Source organism: Lampetra fluviatilis, chromosome 68, assembly GCF_964198595.1.
Source record: "Lampetra fluviatilis chromosome 68, kcLamFluv1.1, whole genome shotgun sequence".
NCBI lineage: Eukaryota > Metazoa > Chordata > Hyperoartia > Petromyzontiformes > Petromyzontidae > Lampetra > Lampetra fluviatilis.
Genome location: NC_136342.1, coordinates 362055 through 376409, shown reverse-complemented (window position 1 = coordinate 376409; position 14355 = coordinate 362055). Strand labels below are relative to the sequence as shown.

The 14355-nt window shown below is 55.0% G+C and overlaps 1 protein-coding gene across 1 annotated transcript; it reads right to left on the bottom strand.

Moving 5' to 3' along the window:
- Positions 1-9163: 9163 nt before the first annotated feature.
- LOC144952609 (uncharacterized) lies at positions 9164-13070 on the bottom strand. The gene is made up of 4 exons (XM_078883101.1): positions 13064-13070; positions 11077-11211; positions 10480-10672; positions 9164-9847 (listed from the first exon to the last, which is right to left on the bottom strand). Exons 1-4 carry the CDS (start codon positions 13068-13070, stop codon positions 9418-9420), a joined length of 765 nt encoding a protein of 254 aa, XP_078739227.1. The 3' UTR covers positions 9164-9417.
- Between the last annotated feature and the right edge of the window lie 1285 nt (positions 13071-14355).

The window sequence follows — 14355 nt, the reverse complement described above, 5'->3', positions numbered from 1 at the left end:
CATGGGAATTCTGTCCTGATTGGCCGAAAGTGCTTCACCTTTGACCCCTGCCCTCCCGTGACCCGGCTCAACAACTGCCGAGCGATTCGCCTTCAAGTCCATGCCTGCCTGCGACCCCGCGACCTCCGCTGCCTCTCCAACGCCGCCAGATGCCATCGCCCTCAAACCCTTACCCTCATCGGTTGAGCCTCTCGTTGTCGTAACACCCACCTGCTGCTCACGACCTCCGACCTCTGAACCCCTCCCGCCTTCCGCACCCTTCTCATGTCCGAGGTCAGATCCATGACCTTTGCTCTGCGACCTCATCATGGCGCCGCCATCGCTGGGGTGATCGCCACCGGCCATCGCGGATTCGTGACTTGGGCCGCCGTCTGCTGCGGAGCCGCAGGTCCCGGCCGCCCCTTCCCTCCGATCTCCACCGGACGTTGCGGCTGCCAAGGCCGTCGCACGGCCGGCCGTGTCGTGCAATCCTTCGTCGGCCTTTCTCCAGCTTTTGTGGACACCTTTAGCCACGGTGTCATCCTTGTTGTTACCACCACCGTCATCGCTACCACCACGGCCACCACTGCTGCCACCAACTTCTCCACCACCGCTACCACTGTCATGACCGCCGTCACCACTGCCACCATCTCCTCCACCATCACGACCACCGCTACCACCGCCGTCACTGCCACCATCTCCTCCACCACCACGACCACCGCTACCATCACTGCCAACACCTCCACCACCGCTACCATCGTCACCACTACGAGCACCACCACCTCCACTACCACCAATATCACTTCCGCTACCACCGCCACCACCACCGCCACCCCTCTCCGGGTTCCTCCGGTCCCCTCGGCCTCCGTCGTCACGGCCCGGCAACCCGCGGGGAGACCTCCGCCGGCCACCCTCCAAGTCCCCCCTCGCGCCCGGAGCGTTGAGTGACCGCCCTTCTCCCCGCTCCGATCGCCGCCCGTTGGCGGTGGCAGCGGCAGTGGCAGCGGCGGTGGCAGCGGCGGCGGTGGCAGCGGCGGTGGCAGCGGCAGCGGTGGTGGCGGCGGCGGCAGCGGCGGTGGCAGCGGCCCCATCGGGACCGTTGTCTCCTCCATCCCCCGTCCCCCGCCACCCCAGCTCCTCCGCGTCTCGTCTTCGCGACGTCACCCCCCCCTTCTCCTCCTCCTCGTTCGGGCGGCTCCCGCTCGCCGGCCAACTTCTCTCCCGCGCCGCCAGGGACCGCCGACTCTCCGGCGGTTATGGCGGAGGAGGAGACGGACACTGCGGGGTCCTTCTTCTTAGTCTTCTGAGGGCCGCGGGAATCGGAACCCCCCGTGGCCGTTCTGCCCGGTGAGCGGTGAGGAGGAGGAGGGGTTCTGGTGTCGGACAACGGACCGGTCGTGGGGCTCTTGCCGCCGCCGCTGGTTTTGCCGCCGCCGTTCCCGGGCCTGGCGCTGCTGCTGCTGCTGCCTGTGGTGTTGGTGGTGGAGATGTTGGTGGTGGAGATCGCGGCTGAGGCTGCTGATGAGTTCTTGCGGCGCGGCGGCGGGAGCCCGCGGGCGCCGCTGGACCCCGTGGGCGGCACGGGGTGAGCGCCAGCAGTGAGCAGCATGGGGTGAGCGACGGCGGTGAGCGGCACCTCAATTGGGGTGAGCGGCGGCATCGACCCCAGCCTCCCTCTGCTCTCAGACGAGACATTTGGGGCACCTGCAACAGCCCGTTACAATACGTACATCAGATAGGCATCGCCCGTTCCAATTAGTACGGCAGATAGGAATAGCATGTTACAATACGTACAGCAGATAGGAATAGCCGTTACAATACATACATCAGATAGGCATAGCCCGTTCCAATACGTACGGCAGATAGGAATAACATGTTATAATACGTACAGCAGATAGGCATAGCCTGTTACAATACGTACAGCAGATAGGCATAGCCCGTTACAACACGTACAGCAGTTAGGCATAGCCCGTTACCAGTGACGTGCGGTGAGGTCAATGGCTGGGGATGCACTGGCTAGTGTCAGAGCCAGATTCACACACCGAGGGGGGCGTGTCCTCACTGAGGGGGGCGTGTCCTCACTGAGGGGGGCGTGTCCTCACGGAGGGGGCGTGTCCTCACTGAGTAAGAGGAGTGTTAGACACGTCCCCCTCTGAGGCAGATGTGATAGCTGCCTCCCCTGGTGCTTTTTCATTGCAGTTTCATGACGAGACCAGCGAGCCTAAATATCTTTATAGTATAATATCTTTATAGTATAAAGATATTTGTATTAAGTTTATACACGTTTTGCATTCCGACCGCAGGTATTGTGGTCAATGCAAACATGACTCCTTGTAAAAAAAGGTGTCAGTTTTGTTGCCCGATAAAAGGGTCAAAAAAACAATTATCATATTTTGCTACTGGCAAAGGAGGTTCCAATGGTACGCATGGCCTGTCAAAATACGAGGTGAAGGTTAGGGACTGGTGACGATTCCTATGGAAGTTCGGGATCGAAATCAAGGGACCGCGGCAATCTTCTGTACCTACTTGCGTCGTCGTCGTCGGCGGCGGCGCCAGCGGACGAAAAGGCCGGGGTGGACCGCGTCGCCGCCGCACGGAGCGCGGAGTGCGGAGCGACGCCTCCGGCTCCCCCTCCACGCTCCGCCTCATCCAGTCCCGGCTCGACCGCCTTGGACTCCCGCTTGCTCCTCCACAGCAGCAGGAGCAGCAGCAGGAGCAGCAGCAGCAGGGCTGGGCGGGAGGGGGGTGGAGTCAGAATCAGAATTTGATGAGCTATAAAGATGTTTTTATTGCAGATGTTCATTTGGGGCACAGGGTCAGAACGTTACAGCAACAACAAACACCAAACACGATTGGGCAGAGGTCAGGGAAAGGTCAGGAAGCCAAGGGTCATTAGCCGTTGTGTTAACGACTGATGGCGGTGGTTGTGATAAGAGTCGCAGCACGCTACCAATGACTGCCCAAGCTCTGACAGTCCTCTACATATGGAGATGTTTTCACCCGTTTAAATGAATCATTCATTTCGTTTGTGGAGCCAGCTAGGCAGGGGTTGGGCAAATCTCAGCCCACGTTTCACACTGTTTCTATGGGCCTCTATGTATCTCTATGGGTCTCTATGTATCTCTATGGGTCTCTATGTATTTTGATAGCTCAACAAAGTGGCTTTTCATCATCATCATGATCATGTGTAAATTTATAGCAGCAGCCAAACCATTTAGAAGCGTGACATTGATTCTAAATGTGGAGGGAAAAACCGGAGGACCGGGAGAAAAAACCACGCAAACACGGGTAGAGAGGCACGCAAACTCCAGGGTCGGGATTGAACCCACGACCTCCTGCACACGAGGTGAGGGAGGCTACATCTCAGCCACCACGGCACCCGATTTGAATGGGTTGACGACGACGACGATGACGATCATCAACGGTCTTCTTGGTTCTTTCGGTAAAGTCACGTAGAATGGAAATAATAAAATAATAATCAGGTGGAGAGCAGGTCTGTCGACAAGACAGAGTCTCTGTCTTGTCGACAGACCTGCTCTCCACCTGAGGACGGCTGCTTGCGTTGTGGCCGAAACGTCGTGAGAATTATTTTATTATGTTTTTTTTTATTATTTCCCTTCTACGTGACTTTACCGAAAGAACCAAGAAGATGAATCCCTGCAGTCACGAAAGAAACTTTAAATCGAAAGATCATCAACGGTGTTGTTCTCATTATTCATCGCTGATACTACTCATCACAATTACGGAAGAAAAAATATCTTTCCATTTGCTTGAACTTCTGAGTAACCGAGCGCTGCCTTGAAGAGGCCGGCTTGAAGCGTTCCCTGTGGGCCATTTAGCGGCTGCCTAAGACAACAATTGCCTCTCCAGAGCCCCGTGGAGAGTGGGGGTCTCTCTCTGGCTCTCTGTACGAGCCACTGCACCTCGTCACAGCTGTTAGCCGCACGGGAGAGCACTTGGCCCTAACATTGTGCGCGTGCATCTGTGTATTCACGCGCTTGTGTGTGCGTCTCTCCGTGTGTGTGTGTGTGCGTCTCTCCGTGTGTGCGGGTGTGCTTCTCTCCGTGTGTGTGTGTGTGCGTCTCTCCGTGTGTGTGTGTGTGCGTCTCTCCGTGTGTGTGTGTGTGCGTCTCTCCGTGTGTGCGGGTGTGCGTCTCTCCGTGTGTGCGGGTGTGCGTCTCTCCGTGTGTGTGTGTGTGCGTCTCTCCGTGTGTGTGTGTGTGCGTCTCTCCGTGTGTGTGTGTGTGCGTCTCTCCGTGTGTGTGTGTGTGTGCGTCTCTCCGTGTGTGTGTGCGTCTCTCCGTGTGTGTGTGTGTGCGTCTCTCCGTGTGTGTGTGTGTGCGTCTCTCCGTGTGTGTGTGCGTCTCTCCGTGTGTGTGTGTGTGCGTCTCTCCGTGTGTGTGTGTGCGTCTCTCCGTGTGTGTGTGTGCCTCTCTCCGTGTGTGTGTGTGTGTGCGTCTCTCCGTGTGTGCGGGTGTGCGTCTCTCCGTGTGTGTGTGTGTGCGTCTCTCCGTGTGTGTGTGTGTGCGTCTCTCCGTGTGTGCGGGTGTGCGTCTCTCCGTGTGTGTGTGTGCGTCTCTCCGTGTGTGCGGGTGTGCGTCTCTCCGTGTGTGTGTGTGTGCGTCTCTCCGTGTGTGTGTGTGTGCGTCTCTCCGTGTGTGTGTGTGCCTCTCTCCGTGTGTGTGTGTGTGCGTCTCTCCGTGTGTGCGGGTGTGCGTCTCTCCGTGTGTGCGGGTGTGCGTCTCTCCGTGTGTGTGTGCGTCTCTCCGTGTGTGTGTGTGTGTGCGTCTCTCCGTGTGTGTGTGTGTGTGCGTCTCTCCGTGTGTGTGTGTGTGCGTCTCTCCGTGTGTGTGTGTGTGCGTCTCTCCGTGTGTGTGTGTGTGCGTCTCTCCGTGTGTGTGTGTGTGCGTCTCTCCGTGTGTGTGTGTGTGTGCGTCTCTCCGTGTGTGTGTGTGTGTGCGTCTCTCCGTGTGTGTGTGTGCCTCTCTCCGTGTGTGTGTGCGTCTCTCCGTGTGTGCGGGTGTGCGTCTCTCCGTGTGTGTGTGTGTGCGTCTCTCCGTGTGTGTGTGTGTGCGTCTCTCCGTGTGTGCGGGTGTGCGTCTCTCCGTGTGTGTGTGTGCGTCTCTCCGTGTGTGCGGGTGTGCGTCTCTCCGTGTGTGTGTGTGTGTGCGTCTCTCCGTGTGTGTGTGTGTGTGCGTCTCTCCGTGTGTGTGTGTGCCTCTCTCCGTGTGTGTGTGTGTGTGTGCGTCTCTCCGTGTGTGCGGGTGTGCGTCTCTCCGTGTGTGCGGGTGTGCGTCTCTCCGTGTGTGTGTGTCTCTCCGTGTGTGTGTGCGTCTCTCCGTGTGTGCGGGTGTGCGTCTCTCCGTGTGTGCGGGTGTGCGTCTCTCCGTGTGAGGAGCGGTGGCGTAGCGGTTAGCGCTACGCTGCGCTATGAACTCGGCAACACGGGTTCGATTCCCGCTCACGGCCAACACCAGTGACGATTATCGGAACCGGTCCAGGGCCTCCCCTAGGTCGACTCAGCCTCAAATGAGTACCTGGTGCGGTGTGTAAACATTGCCACTAGGGAGACAAAGGCGGTCGGGCGTGGTGCTGGCCACCCACCCCCTCGTGTACCGTTCCGGCCTTCATAGGTGCTCGCTAACAGCACTTGCCCCTATAGTCTGTTAAGGCTACACGGGGGATTTTTGTTTGTCTCTCCGTGTGTGTGGTAGTGCAGCAGCGGTTAGCGCTACGCTGCGCCACGAACCCGACGACCCGGGTTCGATTCCCGCTCACGGCCACCAACACCAGTGGCGATTATCGGAACCGGTCCTGGGCCTCCCCTAGGTCGACTCAGCCTCAAATGAGTACCTGGAACGGTGTGTGTCATAAATATCGCCACTGGGGAGACAAAGGCGGCCGGGCACCCACCCCCTCGTGTGCCACAGTGCCGGTCTTCACAGGTGCTGCTGCTCGCTAACAGCACTTGCCCCAACAGTCCGCAGATGCTACCTGGGGGATCTTTGCCTTTGCGAGTCTAAGGCAAGTCATGGACGTGTGCCTCTCAAAGGCCCCTTGGGGTCACGCGTTCCTCCCCCTCAAAGCAAACGCACTCGGCTCTGCACACGGCCATTGTGAACCGCGCCAGCGAGACACGGAGAGAGAGAGTGTGTGTGTGTGTGCCTATCAAACCGTAATCGTCACCTCCACCACCACCATCAACCACCACTACGCACAGACAGATTTCCACTCGCAGTGGGCGCTGTTAAGGAAATCCCGCAACATTCCCCGAAGCTACAGACCACACAGCAGCAGCACCAACATCACCCCCCCCCTCCTACTGGTAGCAGACTGATGTGCAGGGCAAGCTGCCACTGGGGATGCCCCTAGGCTATGGACCACACAGCAGGAATCAGAACATGTATTTTTACTGGAGGAATCAAACGAGATATGAAGCTCTTTTCACACAGATGCCCAGTCGATCGGTGTTCAATCGTCGCCTTCCCCAGCCAGAAGACGGAGCGATCATGATGGACGATGATGATGATGACGATGATGATGGACGATGATGACGATGATGACGATAATGACGACGATGATGACGATAATGACGACGATGACGACGATGATGACGATGATAACGACAATGATGATAATGATGACGACGACGACGACGACGATGACAATCACGACGATGTGACGATAATGATGACGATGATGACGATAATGACGATGATGACGATAATGATGACGATGATGACAATGATGATGACGACGATGACGACGATAATGATGACAATGATGATGACAATGATGATGACGACGATGACGACGACGACGACGACAATGATGACAATGATGATGACGACAACGACGACGTGACGACGACGATGATGACGACGACGGTCGCTGAACCTGCCCTTACCCAGAATGCCGAGCAGCGTCCCGACGAGCACCCAGAGAGTGTCGGCAGGAAGCCTCGCCGCCTCGGAGGGGACGGACGCCGACTCGTCAGGGCAGCGGAAGTCCGTCACGTTCACCACCGGGGTCAACCTGCAGAGGGTGAGAGGTCACGTCACCACCGGGGTCAACCTGCACAGGGTGAGAGGTCACGTTCACCACCGGGGTCAACCTGAGGGGTCAACGTGGTGTGTACTCGCACGTTGAACTCCGTTCGCACCGCCGTACGTGGCCAACCGCGCTCATTGGAGGTGTAGGGGGAGGACAACAGACTAAACGCAACAACAACAACAAGAAGCAGTTCTAAAGATGCGAGTTTTCTATCTAGATTAGTGATGTAGTGTATAGTAGTGTAGTGTATAGTGTGGTGTATAGTGTAGTGTATAGTGTAGTGTATATTGAAGAGTGAAACCACAGCATTTACAATTTGTGAGTACGACGTTTCGCTGGTGATTACATCCAGCATCATCGGGCAATTCGCCAGAATTCTGGCGAATTGTGGATTCAGTCTTCAACACACCGGTGGGCTAAAGCAGTGAACTATTTTGTCTTTTGTCAACGTGACACATTTTTTACTGATTGGCCGTGTCGGGTGGTGGAGGGTTACGACACATTTATAAATAACGCGATCTAACCCAGAAACCTTTATTATGAATAATATTGGTCGCGAAAGCCTCCGTGTTAAACTGATCATTATTTTAATTCTCTCACAAATGTTCCAGTCAGTTGGGGGGCCCCCAGCCGGGCTCAGAAAGTAACAACAACAACAACAAGAAAGGATACAAAGCTGATAGGAAAGGGAAGCAAATCACTTAAAACATCAGCACTTGGGAGACAATGGCGGCCGGGCCTGGTGGGCGCTGGCCACAGCACCTCGGCCTTCACAGGCGCCGCTGCTACTGCTGCTACTCGCGACTAACGGCACTTGCCCCGACAGCCCGTTAGAGGCTACATGGGGGACCTTTATCTTTTTGTGTACGTGTGTACGTGTGTGTGTGCGTGTGTGGCTCACAACGACGAGCGGAGCGCCGGGTGGCTAAAGCACAGCAAGTTGGTAGAGTAGGAGGCACAGGTGGTGCATCAGCCAGTCGTCTCAGTCATCTCAGTCAGTCGACCCATGGCACCTGGGTCTGCCCCGTGACCTCCTGCCAGCAGGCATTCGACACTTCACGTGGCCTCAAGGTGCACCTAGCCTGGCACAAGCGTCGTGGTGACGTCACCGCCACTTAGTGGCAAATGGCGGTTGTGTGTGGGTAGCACTGCGCTATGAACCTGGCGACCCGAGTTCCATTCCCGCTCACGGCCAACACCAGTGACGATTATCTGAACCAGTCCTGGGCCTCCCCTAGGTCAACAAAACCTCGATCTTTGTCTACGTGTGGTTCTGTGGGGGTACCGCAGGTCAGCAGGCAGGTTGCACAGAAGTTGCAGGGCATCGGTGATGATGGGCCCCATCTCCTCGCTTGAGTTTCCTCCATTGCGCCTGGCAGCTTCAACTACAGAGAGACACAAACCCCCCCCCCCCCCCCACCTGTCACAGACTGTCGGGGCAGGTGCTGTCAGCGAGCTGAAGCGCCTACGAAGGCCGGCGCTGTGCCACATATCGCGCCAGGTGTTCATTTAATGCAAGCAAGAACGTGCACTCTGTTACAACGCAGAACGTGAATTATGTTATAACGCAGAACGTGAATTCTGTTATAACGCGGTTTTTGAGCGGTCGACGGACAAACTACTTTCTTGAGCTGCGCAGCCGAGCGGTACAGTGATACAGTACGCGGAAGGATACAGCAAGGCATTATTAGTCCCGCCATCTCACTGCGTGGTGAGCGAAGTGGTAGTAGTGGTAGCGCATCGTAATCTCACCAAACTTTATCGCTACGACATCGTTTATGGGGCATTTTTGTTCGCTTTGCGCTTTTCCGCTTGCCGCGACACACCGCCAGCGCGCTAAACAAGGACTCGCTGTGCCCGCATTACCATCCTGCGTCGACGACGGTGACGTGGACGACGACGACGAGTTCTTGAGCCACAGCACAAACTCCTGCAGGCGACAGGAGCAGTCCCAGGGGTTCCCGTGGAGCCTCACGGAGCCGGGCCCAGCCAGGCCCCAGTCAGCGCCGGGCCCCAGCTGAGAGAGGCGGTTGTGGGACAGGTCCAGGTGGGAGCGCACGCTCAGGCCTGGGGAGGGGCGGGAGGGGCAGGGCCCGGGGTGGGCAGGGTGGGGGAGGTGGGGCAGGGCAGGTGGGGCAGCACAGGTGGGCCAGGGTGGGGCAAGCGTGGAGAGATACACAGAAATACAGAGATGGATACAAAGACCGTCAGCACCTCCACCATCAACACCACCTCCACAATCAGCACCATCTCCACCATCAGCACCACTTTCACCATCAGCACCACCACCTCCATAAGCACCAACCACCACCATCAGCACCACCTCCGCCATCAGCACCACCTCCACCATCAGCACCACCTCCACCATCAACACTACCTCCACCATCAACACAAACCACCTCCATCAGCACCACATCCATGGACCACCTCCACCTTCACCACCACCTCCACCACCACCACGACCACCACGACCTCACCAGTGAACGGTCCAATCGTCGTTGCCTCTGGTCCTGGTGTCGTGCCCAATGCCGCCGCCGCCGCCGTCACGGCATCTCTTCCACCACCACCAGCGCCAGCGCCGGCTGCCAGGAGCACGCCGGCGGGGCGGGCGAGGCTGGCGAGGGCGGCGAGGGCGTTGCGGGAGAGGTTGAGGAGGCGCAGGCTGACGAGGCCGCTGAAGGCGCCCGGGGCGATGCGCTCCACCAGGTTGCTGGAGATGTCGAGCACTCGCAGGGCGCTCAGGTTGGAGAAGGCGCCGGCCGGGAGCGCCGTCAGACGGTTGTTGTTGAGCTGCACGCGCCACAGGAGAGAGGAGAGAGTGAGGATGGTGGTGGCGGTGGTAGAGGTGGTGGAGGTGGTGGAGGTGTTGATGCCGGTGGTGAGGATGGTGAGGATGGTGGTGGTGATGGAGGTGGTGAAGGTGGTCGTGGAGGTGTTGATGATGCCGGTGGTGATGGTGAGGATGGTGGTGGTGATGGTGGTGATAGTGGTGGAGGTGATAGTGGTGAGAATGGTACTGGAAGTGATGGGGATGGTGGTGATGGTAGAGGTGGTGATGGTGGTGATAGTGATAGTGGTGGAGGTGGTGGCGAGAATGGTGGTGAGGATGGTGGTGGAAATGATGAGGATGGTGATGATGGTGGTGATGGTGGTGGTGATGGAGGTGGTCGTGAGGGCAGTGGCGGAGGTGGTGGTGAGGGTAGTGGTGGTGGTGGTGATGATAGTGGTGGAGGTGGTAGTGAGGGTGTTGGTGGAGGTGGTGGTGAGGATAGTGGTGGAGGTGGTGGAGAGGGTAGTGGTGGTGGTGAGAGTAGTGGTGGAGGTAGTGGCAAGAATGGTGGTGTAGGTGGTGAGGTTGGTGGTGGTGGTGGTGGTGAGGTTGGTGGTGGTGGTGAGGCTGGTGGTGATGGCAAGGCTAATAGCGGTGGAGGCGACGACAACCCCCACCCGCGCTGCACCACCTCGAGGCTGAGCAGCGCGTGTAGCGGCGCAAACGAGTCTGGCGGCGCCCACGAGATGTTGTTGAAGGAGAGGTCGAGGCGCTGCAGCAGCGACAAGGCAGCCACGCGGAACGTCTCCGTGCCCAGCGGAGGCAGCGACGGGCCAAACACCACCAGGTGGAGCACCCCCCCTGGCACCACTGCGGGGGTAGAGGGGGGTGGTGGGGGGTGGTGAGGGGTAGAGGGGGGTGGTGAGGGGTAGGGGGGGGGTGGTGAGGGGTAGAGGGGGGTGGGGGGGTGGAGGGGAGTGAGGGGTAGAGGGGGGTGGTGGGGGGTGGTGGGGGGTGAGGGGTAGAGGGGGGGTAGAGGGGGGTAGAGGGGTGGTGGGGGGTGGTGGGGGGTGGTGGGGTAGAGGGGGGGTGGTGGGGGGTGAGGGGTAGAGGGAGGGTGGTGGGGGGTGGACGTCAGATCACTCGAGGTTCACCGACACGCCGAGGGTTCAGTGAGACTCCCAGGGGGCCATTGAAACGCTGAGATTCTTTGATCGGTGGCCTCTGGTTTCTTTGGGGGGGGGGGGGGGCGTGATCGTGGGGGGGTTCCCCACCGGCAGGGAAGGTGAAGCACTGCAGGGAGTTGGGCTCCGTGCCAGGGCGGCACGACTCAAGCTGCTGCTGCTGCTGGGCGCCGGCTTCGCCCAACAGCAGCGTCATCAGCAGTGCGAGGCCTCGCGGCAGCATCCCTGCACGGGGGGGGGGGGGGACACGTGAGGGTTCAACGCCGCAGCACAGACAGAGAATCAGGAATTTGTATTTAGGCTGCAGGAGGAGGAATCCGATGAGCTATGAAGCGCTTTACTCAGAGCTGTCCAGTAGGGGTCACGGGTCAGAATGTGACAACAACAACGAGCACGTGATACGAGTGCAAAGTAAAGGGAAAGGAAACGAATCACTTGAAAATATACAAAACTAAGGGGCCGTCCATAAATGACGTCACGCGATTTTGGAGGATTTTTGACCCCTCCCCCACCTCGTCACACAGCGTCACAAAAAGTCAGACCCCCCTCAAATGACGTCACAAAGCTCTGCCCACCCCCAAATAAAACATGCTTCAAATCGCTTTAAACTATTGTCATTGTAGTGCGTATTTAATGTGGCGCTGCACTCTGATGTTGTAGGAGAAAACATTTATTAAAAAGTTTATTTAATTAAGTAGAACGTGTTGTCTTTATTCATTTAAAGTTGCGAAATTTTATGTGACGTCATATTTCTCCCCCCCCCCCTCGTCACACATCGTCACACATCGTCACAAATGTCTGACCCCCCCCCCTAGGTGCGTGACGTCATTTATGGACGGCCCCTAAATTATGATTTTGTATCTGAGCAGGCAAAGCTCCACTGAGGTGGTGATGTTTACTACACACCGCACCAGGTACTCATTTGAGGCTGAGTCGACCTAGGGGAGGCCCAGGACCGATTCAGATAATCGTCACTGGCGGCGTTGGCCGTGAGCGGGAATCGAATTGGGGTCAGAGCCGGATTCGTAGCGCAGCGTAGCGCTAACCAATGCGCCACCGCTCCCCATTACCACCATCATCACCACCATCATCAACACCACCATCATCACCACCACCATCACCACCATCATCATCACCACCATCATCATCACCACCATCATCACCACCACCACCATCATCATCATCACCACCATCATCATCACCACCATCATCATCATCACCACCACCATCACCACCATCATCATCATCATCACCACCATCATCATCACCACCATCATCATCATCAACACCAACACCATCACCACCATCATCATCACCATCATCACCACCATCATCACCACCATCATCACCACCACCACCACCATCATCACCACCACCACCACCATCATCACCACCATCATCATCACCACCATCATCACCACCATCATCATCATCACCACCACCATCATCATCATCACCATCATCACCACCACCACCATCATCATCACCACCATCATCATCGTCATCACCACCTTTATCATCGTCATCACCACCATCATCATCATCACCACCATCACCACCACCATCATCACCACCACCATCATCATCATCACCATCATCATCATCACCACCATTATCATCATCACCAACATCATCATCATCACCACCATCATCGTCATCACCACCATCATCGTCATCATCACCACCATCATCACCACCATCATCATCATCACCACCATCACCACCACCATTTGTTCAATGTTTGGAGCAGGAAAAACAAATATATAAATAAACTCTCGAAAACCGGTAACCAATTATTTTTTAACCGGTTAAACCGGTCATGTTCAAAACCGATTTGTTTTATTTTGTAAGCGACTACTACGACACGAGACACATCGCGTGAACAATTGTACGCTTTATTTACCAGACCTTTGCCTGGTGTTAGCTTCATGTCAAATGTAAAAATGTAAAAAATAGCAGTAACCGGAAAAAAATCCCGACTAAAATCGGTAACATTCCAAATATGCAAGATTTTAGTTTTTATTAACCAACGCTAATGAGATGCAAATTGGTTAATGAGATGCAAATTGGTACTCACGTGACATTCCGTTTCTCGCAGTCAGAAGCGATTACTTTCTATTTGTAAAACTAATATTACGTTTGCAGCAAGGGTTCAATTTGTTGACTCTGGCACATTAATAACACCACCACGGAGGTCGCTGCGAACGTTCGTGCAACGTCCGTGCAACGTTCGGGCTCTCGAGTTAGTGTGGAATGTGCACCTCGAGCTGTGTGTGTGTGGCGTGTCCAGGTGCACCTAGCCTGGCACGAGCAGTCGTGACGTCACGGCCGATGAGTGTGTGTGTGATGTGTGTGTGTGATGTGTGTGTGATGCGTGTGTGTGATGTGTGTGTGTGATGTGTGTGATGTGTGTGTGTGATGTGTGTGTGATGTGTGTGTGATGTGTCTGTGTGTGATGTGTGTGTGTGCTGTGTGTGTGTAGATTTGTGTGTGATGTGTGTGTGTCTGATGTGTGTCTGTGTGTGTGCTGTGTGTGTAGATGTGTGTGTGTGATGTGTGTGTGTCTGTGTGTGCTGTGTGTGTGGCTGTGTGATGTGTGTCTGAGTGATGTGTGTCTGAGTGATGTGTGTGTGTGATGTGTGTGTGATGTGATGTGTCTGTGTGTGTGTGATGTGTGTATGTAGTTGTGTCTGTGTGTAAACAGCTGCGTGTGTAATTTAGTGTCTATATATATCAGGGTATATTTGTGTTTTACAATGTAAATAATCTATTCGTGTAAATTAGGATATATGAACGTGTTTGAGCAAATACAAATATTTGTATTTATTATAAAGTGTAAGTAATTATATTTATGTTCTTGTAATACGTTAATGTGAATATACGAATGAGTATATTTGTGTATAGTTTATGTTAATATTGGTGTCTATATTGTATAACTGTATACACTATTGTGTACGTGTCAATATCATTAATTCTAATTATATAACTTAAAAACTACCAACATTTGAAACAAATAACTTCAAATGTGCTAAATGTCTTATTTACAGATATCTTACACCGGACCTTATACAAAATCTAATTAATAATCTCACGCATAATATCGTAATTAAGCGGTGGTTAACGAAGCACAGTATAAACTATGTTAATTTAGGTAAAATTAAAACGCAAAACTATCAACATTAATTAACTTATTACAATATATTTTCCCTCAGAAAGGACTCCACTTTAGAAATGTAAGCCTCAATAACTTGGTAAAACAACTTAAACAACAACAAAACATCGCGGTTCGAGTAACGGCACGGTGACCTCTGTCCCGTCTCTAATCGAAGTTTTGCGAAGTGAAAATAATAAATGAATTGACTCATTTAA

What these genes read in the sequence shown, in the direction of transcription:
- LOC144952609 (XM_078883101.1), bottom strand. An exon ending in GTGCTTCACCTTCCCTGCCG is followed by an intron (nt 10,673 to 11,076) that starts GTGGGGAACCCC and finishes CTACCCCCGCAG; the next exon opens with TGGTGCCAGGGGGGGTGCTC. An exon ending in CTCGAGGTGGTGCAGCGCGG is followed by an intron (nt 9,848 to 10,479) that starts GTGGGGGTTGTC and finishes CATCCTCACTCT; the next exon opens with CTCCTCTCTCCTGTGGCGCG.